The sequence below is a fragment of the Phoca vitulina genome, unplaced genomic scaffold (genome assembly GCF_004348235.1).
Source record: "Phoca vitulina isolate PV1807 unplaced genomic scaffold, GSC_HSeal_1.0 scaffold43, whole genome shotgun sequence".
NCBI classification, from domain to species: domain Eukaryota; kingdom Metazoa; phylum Chordata; class Mammalia; order Carnivora; family Phocidae; genus Phoca; species Phoca vitulina.
In genome coordinates this window covers 9,945,419-9,965,492 of record NW_022589746.1, presented here as the reverse complement: position 1 = coordinate 9,965,492, position 20,074 = coordinate 9,945,419, and the positions used below count along the sequence as shown (strand labels likewise).

At 36.7% G+C, this 20,074-nt stretch overlaps 1 protein-coding gene across 3 annotated transcripts in view; it reads left to right on the top strand.

The window, feature by feature from the left end:
* LOC116648389 (zinc finger protein 37A-like) overlaps positions 1 to 20,074 on the top strand; it is a 27,134-nt gene that overhangs the window by 1,648 nt on the left and 5,412 nt on the right. The window contains exons 2-5 of one of the 3 annotated variants that reach the window (XM_032430349.1): positions 965 to 1,023; positions 9,870 to 9,944; positions 10,601 to 10,727; positions 11,019 to 11,114. In XM_032430349.1, coding sequence (XP_032286240.1) covers positions 10,694 to 10,727; positions 11,019 to 11,114 — 130 coding nt within the window. In that variant the 5' untranslated portion in view covers positions 965 to 1,023; positions 9,870 to 9,944; positions 10,601 to 10,693. Of the gene's footprint in view, positions 1 to 964; positions 1,024 to 9,869; positions 10,728 to 11,018; positions 11,115 to 20,074 lie in introns of all 3 variants that reach the window. The other 2 variants (XM_032430347.1, XM_032430348.1) reach the window with 2 other exon arrangements.

The following is a 20,074-nucleotide window of genomic DNA, read 5'->3' as shown; positions in this document are numbered from 1 at the left end:
GCGCACATGAGAGGGGGGAGGGTCAGAGGGAGAAGCAGACCCCCTGCTAAGCAGGGAGCCCGATGCGGGGCTCGGTCCTGGGACTCCAGGATCATGACCTGAGCCGAAGGCAGTTGCTTAACCAACTGAGCCACCCAGGTGCCCCTGTTGTTTTTAATCAAAAGATATGTTTGAGATACCTGAAACTGAGTTAAAGCAAACTTTTTTTTTTTTTCCCTTTGAAAAAAGACCAGCCCTTTAAAACCCCATCCCTTTTTTCAGAACCTAGTGGGATTCTCTGGTTTATTTTTTTTTTTTTAATTTATTTTTTATTTTTTTATTTATTTATTTGACAGAGAGAGACACAGCGAGAGAGAGAACACAAGCGGGGGAGTGGGAGAGGGAGAAGCAGGTTTCCCGCCGGGCGGGGAGCCTGATGTGGGGCTCGATCCCAGGACCCTGAGATCATGACCTGAGCCGAAGGCAGACGCTTAACGACTGAGCCACCCAGGCGCCCCGATTCTCTGGTTTATAATGAACATTACAACTTGATATATTTTTGCTCAGCATCAGTTTTAATGAAAGCGTTATGTTCCATTCCTTGGCTTTTCCTAATTTGTTTATTTAGTGTACTGTGTTGCTTACATTTTTCTGTTTTAAAGCATACATTGTTAGTAAATCAGGAGAAAACAAACATTTTTTAAAGATTTTATTTTTAAGTAATTTCTACATCCAACATGGGGCTCGAACCTACAACCCCAAGATCAAGAGTCGCTCGCCCCACCAGTTGAGCCAGCCAGATGCAAATGTTTTTACATTTAAAAACTAGTATGTCTGAGCAGTCCAGAATTGTGCATGGGCTGCTCCCTCCTCTCATCCTTTCTGTCCCTTCTCAAGGCATCTCCACTTCGGAGGTGTTTTGCCAGCAGCTACGTGGAGTTTTTCAGGCTGGTGGCATCTCTCATGTTGGTTCTTTCCTTCTCAGCTGTACCCTCACGGTTATCCACACTCTTCCAGGGCCAGCAGAAAATGATCACATCCCAGGTGAGTTGTTCATTTATTCACAGTTTTGCCTAACAGTGGTTATGTGAGGTTCATAAATTGTCTGTACCTTCATGTAAAATAGTAGAAATGAATACGTTAACATCAGGGAAAATGCAGAGCACAAGTCAACAAATTACAGTACATGGGCCAAATACAGCCTGCTGCTTATTTTTCTATGGCCCACAAACTAAGAACTTTTAGGTGGTTGAGAAACAAATCAAGAGTAGTATTTTGTGATGGGAAATTATATGGAATTCAGATTTCAGTGTCTATAAAGTTTTATTGGGACATAGCCATGCTCGTTCATTTGTGGTTGTGGCTGCTTTCATATCATAGGGGTTGAGTTGAGTGGTTGTGACAGAGACCGTGTGGTTTGGCAAGCCTAAGATATTTATTATGTGGCCATTTACTGAAAATGTTTACAGGTTGCTGACATCCGATGTAGTAGGGCAAAGATGCCTTGTAGATAAATGCACATCTTGTGATCTTACTGAGTTTTGAAACTGGAACATAAAAACCTTTTTTGATAAGCCTCATTTGGTGGCATTATGTACCTTCCAGTGATAGTCCTGCAATTACACATAAAGAAGTGGTAGGCATAGAATACTTCTCGTGAACCGTGCCAGCATTAGGACTCACAGTTGTTCAAAGAAGGAGCAGGTTTGGGCAGACCACAGTGATTAGTGGTAGTCAGTAGGATGAGATAGGCTTTGTGACAGCCCTGGGGACTAGGCAGAATCTACATTTTTGCAGTCTGGTGAGGGATTCCACTCTTTCAATTGTGGTAAAATACATATAACGTGAAATTCGCATTTGAACCCTTTTAAAGTGTAGAATTCAGTTGCACTTAATACATTCACAATGTTGTACAACCATAACCACCCTCTCCTTCCAGAATAGTTTTGTCACACCAAAAGGAAACCCCATACCTTTAATGAGCAGTGCCATGACTTAATGAGCAAATTACTCCCCAGTCTCCCCAGCTCCTAGCAACCACTAACCTGCTTTCTGTTTATGGATTTGTCTATTCTGGATATCTCATATAAAATGGAATCATACAATATGTGGTCTTTAATGTGTGGCTTCTTTGACTTACCTTAATGTTTTGAAAACCCATCCATGTCATAGCATGTACCACTACTTCTTTTTATGACTGAATGATATTCCACTGATGTATAGTCCACCTTTTGTGTATCTATCAGTTGATGGGCATTTGGAGTGATTCCATGTTTGGCTGTTGAGAACAGTGCTGCTATGAGCATTCATGTACAAGTTTTTGTTCGAAGACCTATTTCACTTCTTTCCTGGGAGTAAAATTGATGGGTCATCCTACGTTTAACTTACTATGAAACCACCAAACTATGTTCTACAGCAAGGTCCCTTGCAAGTCCATATGAATTTTAGGTTAGCCTTCTATTTCTGCAAAGAAAAGGCTGTTGAGATTTTGGTGAGGATTGCATTGAATCTGTGCATCACTTTGGGGAATATTGACATTTTAACAATATTAGGTTTTATAATCTGTGAACGTGAGATGTTTTTCCACTTACTTAGGTCTTCTTTAATTTCTTTCAGCAATGTTTTGTAGTTTTTGGTGTGCAAATCTTACATATCCTTGCTCAAATTTATTCTTAAGTATTGTATTCTTTTATTTATTTTTATTTTTTTCAAGTCTGAGACCAGGAGAAGGCTGTTTTATTCTTTTTTTTTTTTTTTTATTAACATGTAATGTATTATTTGTTTCAGGGGTACAGGTCTGTGATTCATCAGTCTTACACAATTCACAGCACTCACCATAGCACATACCCTCCCCAGTGTCTATCACCCAGCCACCCCATCCCTCCCACCCCACCCCCCACTCCAGCAACCCTGTTTGTTTCCTGAGCTTAAGAGTCTCTTATGGTTTGTCTCCCTCTCTGTTTTCATCTTGTTTCATTTTTCCCTCCCTTCTGCTATGATCCTGTCTTGTTTCTCAAATTCCTCATATCAGTGAGGTCATAAGATAATTGTCTTTCTCTGATTGACTTATTTTGCTTTGCATATACCCTCTAGTTCCATCCATGTTGTTGCAAATGGCAAGATTTCTTTGATGGCTGCATAATATTCATTGTATATATATACCACATCTTCTTTACCCATTCATCTGTTGATGGCCAATCTGGAAAACAGTATGGAGGTTCCTCAAAAAGTTGAAAATAGAGCTACCCTATGACCCAGCTATTGCACTACTGGGTATTTACCCCAAAGATACAAATGTAGTGATCCGAAGGGGCATATGCACCCCAGTGTTTATAGCAGCAATGTCCACAATAGCCAAACTATGGAAAGAGCCCACATGTATTGTATTCTTTTAGATGCTATTGTAAATGAAACTGTTTTCTTAATACAACTCTATAATTAATTTCTCTTTTAACTTAGTTGAAAGCAAGTCACTGAAAACCATTGACTTGTAAAAGGAGATGTTATCCATTCTCACTCACCAGTGAGTCATTCCTTCCTTTGATGTCCTGGAGGTTTTTGGGTCATGGGGGTATTGCATCTTAGTAAGATTTTCCGCTTTCTTTGTGAGTATATTTTTTTTGGTAAGGAACATATAACTAGACATTTTTAGCCTAATATGAAATGCTCTGTCCTTTATATTGAGAATTTGTTCTCATATTGTTGTGGTTACTGATATGTGGTTTTCACTCCTTCATCTTTTATTGTAATTTTATTCCCCACACTTTATGTTTTTAAAAAATTTATTGAGGTGAAATTCACATGCAAAATTAACTATTTTAAAGTGACCAACTCAATTCAGTGGCATTTAGTACATTCACAGTGTTATGTAACCACTACTTTAATTGAGTTTCAAAATATTCCCATCATTCTAAATAAAGCCCTTTACTCATTAAGGAGTTTCTCCCCATTCTCTTATTCACCCTATCCCTGGCAACCAGCAGCCTGTGTTCTGTCTCTATGGATTGATCTATTCTGTGTATTTCATACAAATGGAGTCATTCAGTATATGGCCATTTGTGTCTAGCTTCTTTCACTTAGCATGTTTTCAAGGTTCATCCATGTTGTAGTACATATCAGTACATTTTTACTTTTTTTTCTTTTTTATTGTGGTAAAATACAAATGACATAAAATTTACCATTTTAAACATTTCTTTTTTTTTTTTAGATTTTATTTTTTTTTTGATAGAGAGAGACACAGTGAGAGAGGGAACACAAGCAGGGGGAGTGGGAGAGGGAGAAGCAGGCTTCCTGCAGAGCAGGGAGCCCGATGTGGGACTCGATCCCAGGACCCCGGGACCATGACCTGAGCCGAAGGCAAGACGCCTAACCGACTGAGCCACTCAGGCGCCCCTACCATCTTAAACATTTTTAAGTGTACGCTTCAGTGGTGTTAAAATACATTAACATTGTTGTGCATCTGTCACTGCATTCATCCCCATAGTCTTTCATCTTGTAAAACTGAAATTCTGTACCTATTAAACAATAACTCCCCACTGGAAAGTACCCTGATACTTCCTGTTTCTGTAATTTTGATTACCCTAACTACCTCATATAAGTGGAATCCTGTAGTATTTGTCCTTGTGTGACTGCCTTATTTCACTTAGCATAATGTTCTCAAGATTCATCCATGTTTTAGCGTACTGCAGACTCTTTTCCGTTTTTAAGGCTGAGTAATATCCCATTGTATGTATATATACATTTTGCTTATCCATTCATCTGTCCATGGACACGAGTTGCTCCATGTTTTAACTATTGTGAATAACAATGCTGCTGAGAAAATGAGTGTACAGACATCTTTTTGAGACCTTCTTTTGGATATTTACCTTGAAATAGAATTGCTGGGTCATATGGTAAATTCTGTTTTTAATTTTTTGAGGAATCTCCATACTGTTTTTCACAGTGGTTGTACCATTTTACATTCCTGCCAAAAGTGCATGGGAGTTCCATTTTCTTTACATCCACACCAACAGTTGTTTTCTGTGTTTTTGATAGTAGCAATCCTAATAGGTGTGAGGTGGTATCTTATTGTAGCTTTGATTTGTATTTCCCTAATGATTCATGATATTGAGCATCTTTTCTTGTGTTTATTGACCATTTGTATATCTTCTTTGGAGAAATATCTGTTCAAGTCCATTGCCCATTTTTGAATTGGGTTGTTTGGGGTTTTTATGTTACTGAATTTTAGGAGTTTATATATTCTGGATATTAATCCCTTATCAGCTATATGACTTATAGATATTTTCTCCTGTTCTGTGGATTGCCTTTTTACTCTGGATAGTAACTTTTGTTGTGAAAATATTTTCACTTTAATGAAAAATTTGTCAGTTTCTTCTTTTGTTACCCAGGCCTTTGGTGTCTTATCCAAGAAATCATTGCCAAATCCAATGTTGTGTAGCTTTTGTCCTATATTTTCTCCTAAGAGTTTTATAGTTTTAGGTCTTACATTTAGGTACTATATCTATTTTGAGTTGATTTTTGTATATGGTGTTAGGTAAGGGTCCAGCTTCATTCTTTTGCATGTGGCTATCCAGTTTCTCCAGTGCCATTTGATGAAAAGACTGTCATTTTCCCATTGAATGGTCTTATCAACCTTGTCAAAAATCATTTGACAGTATATGTGAGGGTTTATTTCTGGACTCTCTTTTCTATTCCATTGGTCTATATGTTTCTTTTTATGCTGGTACCATCCTTTTTTGATTACTGTGGCTTTGTATTAAGTTTTGAAATCAGGAAGTATGAGTCTTCTACTTTTGTTCTTTTTCAAGATTGTTGTGGATATTCAGGTTTCTTTAGATTCCGTATGAATTTTAGGATGAATTTTTTCATTTCTGCAAAACATATCATTGGGATTTTGCTAGGGATTTCATTGACTCTGTAGATTGCTTTGAGTAATATTGACATTTTAACAGTAGGTTTTCTAATCCACATACATGGGATGTGTTTCCATTTATTTATGTCTTCTTTATTTTTAAAGATTTTATTTATTTATTTGACAGAGACACAGTGAGAGAGGGAACACAAGCAGAAGGAGTGGGAGAGGGAAAAACAGGCTTCCCGCTGAGCAGGGAGCCCGATGCAGGGCTCGATCCCAGGACCCTGGGATCATGACCTGAGCCAAAGGCAAACGCTTAACGACTGAGCCACCCAGGCACCCCTATTTATGTCTTCTTTAATGTCTTTCAGCACTGTTTTGTAGTTTTCATTGTGCAAATCTTTTACATCTTTGGTTACATTAATTCCTAAGATTTCTTTTGATGCTTTTGTAAATGGAATTGCTTTTGTAATTTCCTTTTCAGATTGTTCATTGTTCCTGTATAGAAGTGCAACTGATTTTTGTGTGTTGACATATCTTGCTACTTTGCTGAATTCATTTAGTTGATCTAACAGCATTTTTTGTGGAGTCTTTAGGTTTTTCTACATATAAGAGTATATCATTTGCACAGGTGATTTTACTTTTTCCTTTTCAATTTGAATACCTTTTATTTTTTTCTTGTCTAATGCTGTGACTAGAACTTCCAGTACTGTGTTGAATAGAAGTGGAGAAAGCAAGCAGCCTTGCCTTGCTCCTGATCTTAGAAGAATAGCTTTCAACCTTTCACCATTGAGTATAATTTTTCCTGTATTTTTTACATACATGGCTTTTATTATGTGGGGTTAGTTCCCTTCTATTCCTATTTTGTTGAGTGTTGTTATCATGAAAGATTGTTGGATTTTGTCAGATGCTTTTTCTGCATCAATTGAGATGGTCATTTTGTTTTTTCCTTCATTGTGTTGATGTGGTATATTATACTGATCGATTTTTATATGTTGAACCATCCTTGGATTCCAAGAATAGATCTACTTGGTCATGGTATATAATCCATTTTATTTTATTTTTTAATTGAAGTATAATTAACATACAATTTATATTAGTTTAAGGTGTACAACATACTGATTCAGCAATTCTATACATTAGTCAATGCTTACCACAATAAGTGTAGTCACCACCTGTTGTCATACATGATTACAATATTATTGACTTTATTTACTGCTCTGTACTTTTTTTTATTTAAGATTTTATTTATTTATTTGACAGAGAGAGACACAGCGAGAGAGGGAACACAAGCAGGGGGAGTGGGAGAGGGAGAAGCAGGTTTCCTGCCAAGCAGGGAGCCCCACGCAGGGCTCGATCCCAGGACTCCACAATCATGACCTGAGCCGAAGGCAGCCGCTTAATGACTATGCCACCCAGGTGCCCCTGCTCTGTGCTTTTCATTTCCATAATTTATTTATTTTTTAACTGGAAGTTTGTAACTCTTAATCCTTTTTCTCAGCAATCTCCTACCCACCTCCCCTCTGGCACCACCAGTTTGTTCTCTGTATTTATGGGTCTATTTTTTTTTTTTTAATTTGTTTTTCAGGTTCCACATGTAAGTGAATCATATGGTATTTGTTTTTTTTCTGTCTGACTTATTTCACTTAGCATAATACCTTTTAGGTCCACCCATTTTGTCACGAATGACAAGATCTCATTCTTTTTTATGGCTGAATAATACTCTATTGTGTCTATATACCAAATCTTTCTTCATTCATCTATCAGTGGACATTTGGGTTGCTTCTATATCTTTGCTATTGTAAGTAAAGCTGCAGTAAACATAGAGGTGCATATATCTTTACAAATTAGTTTTTTTTTTCCTTTGGATAAATGCCCAAAGAAAGTGGAATTACTGGATCTTAAGATATTTCTATTTTAATATTTTGAGGAACCTCCATACTGTTTTCCACAGTGGCTGCACCAATTCCACTCCCACTCAAAATGCACAAGGGTCTCTTTTTCTCCACATCCTCACCAACACTTGTTATTTCTTTTTGATAGTAGGGACTCTGACTGGTGTGAGGTGGTACTCATTGTGGTTTTGATTTGCATTTCCCTGATGATGAGTGATGTTGAGCATCTTTTCATGTGTCTGTTGGCCATCCGTATGTCTTCTTTAATCAGTGTTTTTTTGTTTTGTTTTGTTTGGTGTTGAGTTGTTTATGCCCTTTATATATTTTGGATATTAATCCCTTATTGGGTATATCATTTGCAGATATTTTTTTTTCCATTTACTGGGTTGCTTTTTGTTTCATTGATTGGTTCCTTTGTGCAAAATCTTTTCATTTTGGTGTAGTTGCAATAGTTTATTTTTGCTTTGTTTCCCTTGCCTGAGAAGACATATCTAGAAAAACGTTTCTATGGCCAATGTCAAAGAAATTACTGGCTATGTTTTCTAATGGTTTTATGGTTTCAGGTCTCAAATTTAGACCTTTAATCTCTTTTAAGTTTATTTTTGTGTATGGTGTAAGAAAGTCACGCAGTTTCGTTATTTTGCATGTAGCTGTCTAGATTTCCCAGCATCATTTGTTGAAGAGACTGTCTTTTTCTCAGTCTTTGTTCTTGCTTCCTTTGTCGTAGATTAATTGACCAAATAGGTATGGATTTATTTCTGGGGTCTCTGTTCTGTTCCATTGATCTTTGTGTCTTGTTTTGCGCCAGTACCATATATTTTGATTACTATAGCTTTGTAGTATATTACAATCCTTTTACTATGCTGCTGAATTCTGTTTGATAATATCTTGTTGAGGATTTTTTACATCAATGTTCATAAAGGATATTGGTCTCTAGGTTTCTTTTCTCTTTAAAACAATTTATTTAAACAAATAAAGAAGAATTCACCCATTTCCCCCATTCCACCCCCCCACCTCTGGCAATCACCAATTTGTTTTCTGTATGAACGTATTTTTTTTTAAGATTCCACATATCGGAGAGATCACAGGGTACTTGTCTTTCTCTTTCTGGCTTATTTCACTTAGCATAATGCCACAGAGTCCATCCATGTTGTTGTAAATGGCAAGGTTTCATTCTTTTTTATGGTTGAATAATATTCCATTGTATATATATATACCACAATTTCTTTATGCACTCATCTATGGATGGACTTATTAGGTTGTTTCCATATCTTAGATATTGTAAATAATGCTGCAGTAAACATGGGGGTGTATATAATCTTTTGAGTTAATGTTTTTATTTTCTTTGGATAAATACCCAGAAGTGGACTTGCTGGATCATATGATAGTTCTAGTTTTAGTTTTTTGAAGACCCTCCATCCTGTTTTCCATAGCACCAGTTTACATTCCCTCCAACAGTGCACAAGGGTTCCTTTTCTTTACATCCTCGCCAACACCTGTTGTTACTTCTTGTGTTTTTGATAGCCATTCTAACAGGTATAAGGTAATATGATTGTGGTCTTGATTTGCATCTCCCTAATAATTAATGATTTTGAGAATCTTTTTAATGAACCTATTAGCCATCTGTGTGTCTTCTTTGAATAATGACTATTCAGATCTTTTGCCCATTTTTTAATCAGATTCTTTTTTTTTTATACAAATGAGTTGTATGAGTTCTTTATATATTTTGGATATCAGTCCCTTATTAGATATATTACTTGGAAATATTTTCTCCTATTTAGTAGGTTGCCTTTCCATTTTGTTGATGATTTTCTTTGGTGTGCAAAAATTTTTAGTTATGATGTAGTCCCACTTATTTATTCTTTCTTTTGTTGCTTTTGCTTGTGGTGTCAAATCTAAAATCATTGCCTAGACCTATGTCAAGGAGCTTACCACCTATGTTTTTTCTAGGAGTTTTATGGTTTCATATTTTCCTGTTTCTTTGTATGCCTTGTGATTTTTTGATTGAACACTGGGCATTTGAATCTATTTGAATTTGAATAATGTGGTAACTCTGAAAATCAGATTCTCCCCATTCTGCAATGTTTGCTGTATTTTCTTATTGTTTTTGTTTATTTTTATTTATTTTTTGATTGTTGTAGGCTTTCTCTGTGCCAAGGACCAGCCTGATGTGTAAACTTAATGTCTTCTTAGGTGTATTCTGAGCCTTTCCTTGGGTATGCACAGTTACTTTCTTATTCTCGTAGTATATGCAGTTGTTTTTGAATGTCTTGGTCTTCAATGTCTAGTTCTTGAAGGGGGAAAAGCAAAGAATGAAGGAGGAGAAAATGAAAAGGGAAAAACACAAACTGAAGGGGACTTGCAACAACTGGGGGAAATGCATCAACAGTGGCTGTGTGCCTCTTTGCATCTGTGTGATCAGAGACACCGGTCTGCAGTCAGAGCATGGGAACTTGCACAGAATCCCTTTATGATTCCTGTCTGTGTTGCACGTGTTCGTGGTGTGGATTCTTTAAGTCCTATGGTAGCTATGTCTTCGTATGTTTCCTTATGAGAATAACTTCTTTGAGACCAGGAAGAGTATTTTATTCAACTTGGAATTCTCAGAAACTAGGGCAGTTCCAGGTACATGTGAGCACTCAGATTTTTTGTATTAAATAACAAAATAATTCACCAATGGTATTTCTGTTATTATTATTTTTTTTTACTCACAAAGTATAACACAAAATAAGCTATATAGTAGAGGTCCATAGTAACATTTTCTGGCCAGTTTTCAACAGTAAAAAATGGTAAGAATTAGTCTTTGAACTTCTTTTTTTTCAAATCACCTGATTCTGATCACTTCAGACTGAGCAGAAATGTGCTTTTCTAGGGATCCTTGTCATTCAGGGATGTGACTGTGGGCTTCACCCAGGAGGAGTGGCAGCACCTGGACCCTGCTCAGAGAACCCTGTACAGGGATGTGATGCTGGAGAACTACAGTCACCTTGTCTCAGTGGGTAGGTAGTGTTTGTTTCTCACGGAAACCCCCGCTATGTGTGTCTTTTTTTATTTACAGAAACTTGCAGAGTTTTTGTAGAATATAATAATATTTAGCTTTGGAATTTGGAGGTCAAGGTTGACTTATCTCTTTTGGTTATCAGAAGGAATTTGTTTTCTTCTCCCTCATAACAGGGATTAAGTTAATTTTTTTTTTTTAATTGTATAGTCTTTGAGTTATTATGTCCTCCACTTTCAGAGGCCCTGAAGCTCATCCAGTTTGTCCCAAATCACACACCTCTCATTCACAGGGTGTTCCATTCCTAAACCAGAAGTGATCCTCAAGTTGGAGCAAGGAGAGGAGCCGTGGATATTAGAGGAAGAGATCCCAAGCCAGAGTGACCCAGGTGAGTTAGTACGTATGAGCCAGATGGAGTTTAGGAGGAAATTAGATCACAAAGGGTTAGTTCAGAGCTTTAAGGCCATTGAAATGTCTTCAGGAATCACCTTTTAGAGGCTCTGGACCTTTGGAAGTAGCATGTTGACATGACTCAAATATTCAGTCACTGAATCATCCAGTATCTCCCAGTGTCACTTTTATACACAAATGTTATCTTTTTTCCCCCTTAGGAATAAATTATATAGTGTTAAGTACACAGATCTTAAGTGTACACACATGTACTATATATGTGTGTATGTATTCTTACTGTACATACGTGTATATAGAATATTTATATATATAGTATCTGGCTACTTTGGTTCAGTATTATGTCCATGAGAAACATCCATGTTGTGTATATCATTAGTTTATTGCTTTATATTGCTGTGTAGCATTCCATTGTGACTATCCCAGAGTTTATCTCTTTATTATATTGTTAAAACATAGTTAGGATACATATTTGAAACATATTGTTTTGAAACATACTTGTTTTGAGTTTTGAGGTATTTGAAAAACATTTATAGATATTCTTGTGTGTGTCTTTTTGAGGAGGACATAAACTCTTACTTCTGTTAGATGTATGACCAGAAATGGACTTGCTGGGTAGAGTAATCACATATTTAGCTTTAGCAATATTTTTTAGTTTAAACAGTTTTCCAGAGAGGTTGTACGGAATTGTATTGCCACTGGCAGTGTATGAGAGCTTTAAGTGCAGTTTGTTATTGTGAGCACTTGGTATCGTCCACCTAACTTAGCCATTTTAGTCATTGTGTTGTGCTATCTCATTAGGTTTTCATTCCCATTTCTCTGATGACTGATGATGTTGAGCATCTTTTCATATGTTTGTTGGCTATTTGGATCTTCTTTAGCAAAGTTAACTGTTCAGGTCTTTTGCCTGTATTGTTTTATTGGATCATTAGTCTTTTTCTATTGAATTATAGAAGTTTTAAAATAGATTCCAAATATGAATCTTTGGCAGATGTATGTATTGAAAATACCATTTCTCAATTATGTCTTGTCTTACCATTCTCTTGAGGACTTCTGATGACAGTTAAAAAGACTGTCCTTTCTCCTGCTCAATTGTGGTTTTATCTTTGTTATTTATCAGGTGACCATATATTTGTGGTTTTGTTTCTGGGCTTTCTGTTTTGTTCCATTGGGTGATTTATCCATCTTCTTGACAATACCATTGTCTTTTATCCTTATAATTTAATTGTAAGTCATGACATCTGGCAGTGTTAGCCTTCTAGCTTTGCTATTTTCTTCAAGGTTGCCTGGCTATAGCATGAATACAGAATGTTGCCAAGAACATTTTAATCTACACAATATATTAAAATAATTTCTATGTTTCCAGATATTATGGACAATGCTATGATACTATGAGCTTTTGCATTTTCATATAAATTTTAGAATCAGCTTGTCAGTTTTCACAAATGCGCGTGCACGTGCACACACACACACCCCCATATGCCTATACCTACTGTTTTAGGGCTTTTATTGGGATTACATTGATCATTTTGGAGAGAATTGACATCTAATGCTAGTGTATAGAAAAACAGTTGGTATTTGCACACTGGCCGTGTATCCTGCAACTTTGCTAAGTTTACTTATTCTGGTAGTTGTTTTATAGATTTCTTAAAAATTTTTAGGTCAATAATTGTGTTCTCTATGAATAAAGACAAGTTTACTTCTCCTTCCTAATGTTTATACCTTTTTTCTTTTCTTTGCCTATTGTACTGGCTAAGAATGACAGTAACATGTTGTACAGAAGTGGTGAAGGTGAACATCTTTGTCTTATTCTTGCCTTCAGAGAGAAACTATTGAGTATTTTAGAATTAATTTTGATTTTAACTGAAGGATTTCTATAAATATGCCTTATCATTTTGAGGAAGTTCTCTTCTATTCCTAATTTCCTAAGAGGATTTTTGTTTTTAAAGATTTATTTATTTATTTTAGAGAGACAGAACGAGCATGTGTATGGTGGGGAGAGGGAGAGAGAGAGTGTGTTAGAGGGAGAGAGAGAGTGTGTTAAGCAGACTCTGTGCTGAGCAGGGAGCCCGATGTGGCTCGATCTTAGAACCCTGAGCCAACCTGAGCCAAAACCAAGAGTCAGATGCTTAACTGACTGTGCTACCTGGGTGCCCCCACCCTTTTTTGATTCATGAATGAGTATTGGATTTTGTCAAATACTTTTTCTGCATGTATTGAGATAATCATGCTTTTTCATATTTATTCTGTTAATATGGTGAGTAATCTTGATTAATTTTCCAACGTTAAGCCAACCTGTTATGTCTGAAATACATCCTCCATCATAATGTATTTTGCTCTTGTAATCACTGAATTTGGCTTTTCTGTGTGTGTGTGTGTGTTCATGAGAACTATTATCCTTAATTGTCCTTTATTGTAATGTTTTCACGTTTGGGGTTGAAGATTGTACTACTTTCGTAAGATGAGTTGAGCAGTGTTTTATAGTTTGCTATTCTATGGATGATATTATGTGAGATTATGTTATTTAATGTTTGATAGATTTCGCTTATGAAGCTTTTTTGGGTCTGAAGTTATCTTTTTTTTTTTTTTAAGATTTTATTTATTTATTTGACAGAGAGACACAGCGAGAGAGGGAACACAAGCAGGGGGAGTGAGAGAGGGAGAAGCAGGCTTCCCGCCAAGCAGGGAGCCCGATGCGGGGCTTGATCCCAGGACCTGGAATCATGACCTGAGCCGAAGGCAGACGCTTAACGACTGAGCCACCCAGGCGCCCCTGAAGTTATCTCTTGGTGGAGATTTTAAATTTCAGACTGTTAAATTTTTAGTATTTTACCATAAATACAACACATGAGGTTCCTGGAACAGAGCAGATGAATTAGTATTTGCTTAAAGCTAAGTAACAACTTTGTGGTTCCAGTGTACCTCAGTTTCTTACTCTTGAAGCAATGAGACAGAAACCAGGTGTTCTACACATACATACAAAGTTGGTATTTTGGGTGAAAAATACTGTTAAAATGAATGTGGGTGTTTCTATAGAAGAGAGAGGTAGCTGTCCCCCTACCCTTTTAAAAGGAGAGAGGAAAACCTTTCCTCCCTTGGGAAGGATCCTGAGTTCACACTCTAACCCTTTGGACTATGAGTACATTTCTTCAGGGGAGAAAGAAGACCATTGTCTCCAGCCTTATACCCAGGATGTCACCAGGGCCCCCAGTTCCAGTGCCCCCACTGAAATGTGAGTCTCTCTGGAGTCTGTCTCTATCTAATTAGTCATAAATTACTTTCCAAGACTCATTCTTTTACTTTAAGCTCCAAGTTTTATTGAGATTTGCTCGAGAAGTCCTAGCTGTGCAGAAACAAAATTTATTTTCCCTACAGCCCCACACAACCACTCATTTTATTTCTGACTTCTGGCCAGTTTTTCCATATGTGTGCCATTCCTCCATAATTTTGGTTTAGTCTTTAACCATCAAGGTCTGTCTTAGAAAGCTAGATGCTCTTCAGGTATTTCCATTCACTTTTTTTTTAACCTGGCCCAAGGCATCAAACCAGGGGCTGCAGTTCATATTAGTATTTTGCCCAGACTTTGCCTTGGCCTGCAAGAAAGAAGTCCGTGGCACATTCTGTTATCCATAGAGCTCTGGCCAGCCAGTTGAAGCTGACTTGAATGCCTTCCAGGCTGAGGCCGGGTCATGAAGCATTTCAGCTCAAGACAGGAACAGATTCTGTACCTCTTTCTAGCAGAATAACCACACTATAGGCAGTAAACCTGCTCCCAGAGGGCATGTCTGAGGTCTGTGCACCACCAGGTATTTCCTCAAATACTTGAATGTTTCTGATAACCACCCCTGGGTGCAGATCACACTTAGATTGCAAGTTAATGCCTTATTTTCACACATGCACACACGCAAGCACAGTCCCAGAGGGTACACCTGGAAATAACGATTTTGCAGTTGTTAGGACCCCAGCATGACTTCTCACTGTCTGGTAAGCTTTAGACTCCCCATCCCCAATACCGGTCCAAATATTTGATTTTGTCCTCTTTTCAGAGGGACTTCCTGAAGGCAGTCCCCCTTGTTCATGACACCATTTCACTTGCCCCCCCTTCTCTGGTGTGCATGACACCTGGAGGTGTTCCACAGGGAAAATGTAGGAGCTGCCATTGATCAGAGCATCAAGCAGGGATGTTGAGAAGTGAGTTGCTTCTAAAATCATTTTTTTTCTAGTTATCCTTCAGTTCTTGAGTTCTAATTTAATACAGAGAATTTCAGTTTCTTGAAATAAATTCAGTTGCTTGAAATTTGTCGATACTGTCTGTTTTCATAAATGTTCCATGCTCACTTGACAAGAAGGTATAGTCTGTAATTGTTTTGTATAATGTTCTACAATGGTATTTTTTCAGCTCTTCTGTATTCTGATTGTCTTTTGTCTGCTGTTCTGTCAGATACTAAGACGTTTTAAAATCTCCAACTGTGATATTTCTTGAAGCTGTATTAGTAGGCAAATAGGAATTTAGGATTGTTACATTTCACTTTTTAATGGACTCTTCAACCATTATGCAGTGCCTGTCTCCATATATGCAGTGATACTTTTGCCTTTAAGTCTGAGTCTGGTGTTAGTGTTGCCACACCAGCTTTCTTTTCCATCCTTTACTGTCAGCCTTACCATGTTCTTATATTTAAAGTGTGTCTCTTATAAACTGAAAGCAGTAGTTGTTTGTTAAATCTAGTCTGACATTTAAATTTTCTTATTTATATTATTTAGTCCAATTATGTTTACTGGTATAATTGGACTTAAGCCTACAGTCTTGCTATTTCTTTTCTTTATGTACCATGTCTTCTTTCTTCTCTTATTCCTCATTTCACAACTGGATTTAAAAAAACTTTTTTTTTAACTTAATTCAATGCTTTATTTTTTTATATTTTTTTAAGATTTTATTTATTTACTGGAGAGAGAGAGAGCACAGTCAGGGGGAGCGGCAGGCAGAGGGAGAAGCAGGCTCCCCGCTGAGCAAGGAGCCTGATGTGGGACTTGATCCCAGAACCCTGGGATCATGACCTGAGCTGAAGGCAGACGCTTAACCGACTGAGCCATCCAGGCGTCCCTCCTCTTGGATTTTTAAATTATTATATTCTTTTGCCTCTATTAGCTTTTAGTTATATATTCTTTCAGAAAATTACTAGTTTTTTGGAGGTTACACTGTATATAACAATATGTAAGTGTGGACATCAGCGGTGTGAAGATGTTCAAAGTCATGGGAACTGTATGAGATCTTCTTGCTCATGAGTATAAATAAAGGAGAGACGTGGTCTCATGGCTGAATCCTGGGGCACCATGAGGTTTAGAGGTTTAGAAGTGATAAAGATGAGGATTGAGCAGTGGGGACTATAGGAGGAATCTGTGAGGATGGACTAAAGTTGAGAGAATATGATATTCTGGAGGCCAAGAGAAGTATGTATTTCAAGGAGAAGTAAATGGACCTCAGGTTTGAAGATGGAAGCATAAAGTTGGCATTTTAACCTTGACTTCTTAGGAACAGGAATACAAGAAGAACTAACAGATGCAAATCAAACATCACTTTTGAAAGAACAAGCAGAAAGTTTAACTCTCAACAGCAAAACAAGGGGAAGGGGTTGCCAATAGCTGTGAAATACCAGGTGGAGGTGTGTGCTGAGCTAAAGATTTCAGAGCTGCTCCTTTCGAAGGTGGAACCTCAAATTGTCAAACCTAATCTTGTAGAACAGCAGGAAGGACTTTCAGGATGGTGCTAGATCTCTGTACCGGGTTTCTTCCTGAGAAGCAGAGGGATGGGGTAGAATGAGGACTCATAGGCACAAGCTGTGTTGGAAAGCTGCAGTCCATCTGTGAAGTAGTAGAAAATGAAAAAGACTTTATACCTGAAAAAACTAAAAAGACTTCTCTCAGTTGAAGAATAGTAAAGATTGAGGAGAGCATGCAGTGCCCTTATTCCTGCCAGTTTGGAATACGGTTCTCAGTTCACCCCATGGGAAAGCTGGATCAGGAAATAGCTGGGTCAGGAAAAATCCATCTCCTTCAGTGCTCAGGAATTAAAAAAAAAAAAAAAAAAAAAAAAACCAGCCAGCAGAAGATATATGCAAAGTTATTACAAGAAACAGGAGAAGACAGGACAAGCAAGTGGTAATTCACATGAAAAATGTTGTCATGTAATGCCTAAATATTGTTACTAGTTTTTAATAAAAATTAACAATAACATAATGGCTTTGGGTGTGCAAGAACATAAAACAGGCAAATAAGAGGTTCTGAAAGAGATAGTAAGACCGCAGGAAGATGTATTATGAGCTGTGTTATATCATAGGAAATAATTGGGGAAAAAAAGGAATAAAATAGCTGCAGTAATCAAAACACAATTTGAAAAAACAGGTAGAAAAGATAATGCTGAAAGTATAGTAGGAAATATGGAGGTTATAAATGAGAAACCGAAACAACAAAGGGTATGGAAACAGTGCCTGACATCAAGTAATGGCTTCTTGTTTTCATTACATATGTTTTATAATTTTTATCCCAAATTTCCTTTGCCAAGACAAGTTCATTGAATACTTCAGCTCACTTCTCCTTCTATGTTTGTCCATCAAAGAGGGCACGTTCTGCATGGAGCACTGGGTGTTAAACGCAAACAATGAATCATGGAACACTACATCAAAGACTAATGATGTAATGTATGGTGATTAACATAACATAATAAAAAAAAAGTTATTTCCTGGTCATGTAATTAGGTAATGGTATTTTATGAGACCTCTCTCCACCCCATCCCCCCGGATTTTGATCTTCCAAAGAGAAAGATCTTGGTTTCACTCTTTAATAATCCAGAATTGCACATTATTAATGATTTTGCTTGACCGTGGACCACATAGAGCCAGATTTTCATAATAATTCAGAAAGTCATTACCATAAACCCTTTGTAAACATACATGCCAGGTCATCAGTCATTAGATTCTGATTTGTCAGGTATACATTAACATAGAGACTGAAAAATCATGCCTGTGTTATCATTCTTGTTTCTTCTGAACAGAAATAACACATGCTCATTTTAAAAGTTATCATGGAATATGAAAGCCAACTCCATGTCATCCTCCTCATACACACACATCAAGTCCTAAGAAGAACAGGACACTTTTGATGGGGCTTATATAGATTTGTTAATAACATTTAAATATTTATTTTCATAATAAACCTAACATTATTAATATCATAAATATTAAATATATTATTCTATACATCCTTTTTTTGATCTTTCATTAGCATTTTACCATATTTGCTGGTTTTTACAGAAGTATTTTTAAAAGTACAGACATTAAACCACTAAATCTTTCAGTATGATGCCTAAAAGCTTGTGTTTGGTAAAGCTCTCCAGTTAATTCTGATAAAAACCATTTGTTAAATACCACTGACTTAATATCTATTCAGAGTGTTGAAAGAAAATCATAGGTAGAGTTATGGCTGCCAGAAACATAGTTGAATGAAAATCAGAGCTGCGTGAAATATTTAAAAATTCAGTGTTTAACAAAGACGTTGTTATAGCAGCGTAGCTCATGTTTGTGTTAAATTATACAAACAGACTTTTTTTTTTTAACTTTTTATTTTATCACCCAGTGCTCATCACGACAAGTGTGCTACTTAATCCCCATCACCTATTTCACCCATTCCCTCCACCTCCCCTCTGGTAACCATCTGTTTGTTCTCTGTAGTTAAGAGCCTATTTCTTGGTTTCTCTCTTTCTTTTTCCCTTTGCTCATTTGTTTTACTTCTTAAATTCCACATGTGAGTGAAATCATATGGTATTTGTCTTTCTCTGACTGGCTTATTTCACTTAGCATTATATTCTCTAGCTCCATCCATGTCCTGGCAAATGGCAAGATTTCATTCTTTTTTATGGCTGAGTAATATTGCATTGTGTGTGTGTGTGTGTGTGTGTGTATACACATCTTCTTTATCCATTTGTCAATTGATGGACACTTGGGCTGCCATCATAATTTGACTATTGTAAATAATGCTGTTACAAATATAGGAGTACATGTATCTCTTGAATTAGTGTGCTTGTATTCTTTGGGTAAATACTCAGTGATGCAGTTGCTGGATCATAGGGTAGTTCTATTTTTAACTTTCTGAGGATCCTCCATATTGTTTTCCACAGTGGCTACACCAGTTTGCATTCCCACCAAACAGTACATGAGGGTTCCTTTTTCTCCACATCCTTGCCAACATCTGTTGTTTCCTGTGTTGTTGATTTTAGCCATTCTAACAGGTGTGAGGTGATATCTCATTGTGGTTTTGATTTGCATTTCCCTGATGATGAGTGATGTTGAGTATCTTTTCATGTGTCTGTTGATCATCTATATATTTTCTTTGGAGAAATGTTTGTTCATGTTATAGGCCTTTTTTTTTTTTTTCTTTTTAGCAAATGAAGCTGAAAGTGATGGAGAGATTTGGAAAGGCAACTTTTTAAAAACATTATTGGACTGTAAACTAACAGAATGAAAGAACTTGAATATAAGATTATGGATGAGAATGAACAATTTATGGGGACAAACAGCTGGGCTTACAAGAATAAAATATATTCATTCTAGATTTGTAAATTGATGGTTTGGTTCTAATCTGAATCCAGATACAATGATATGTTTGCTTCAGTGTGATACCTTTAAAAAAATATTGTCAGTTCTTAGGTTATTGGACTCAGTAGTATTAGTATTGGCATTCTGTGGAATTGTATGATACATTATTACAAATATAGTATTATAGATAGCAGAGGAGTAAAGACAGGTATGCATAACCAAAAAATATTAAGGTACAGGTAAATGAAATTTCCAGGATCAGGTTTAGAATTGTAGGTTTTCATGTTATGCAGAGATATAAAAGCATATATATATATATATATATATATATATATATATATATATATATATA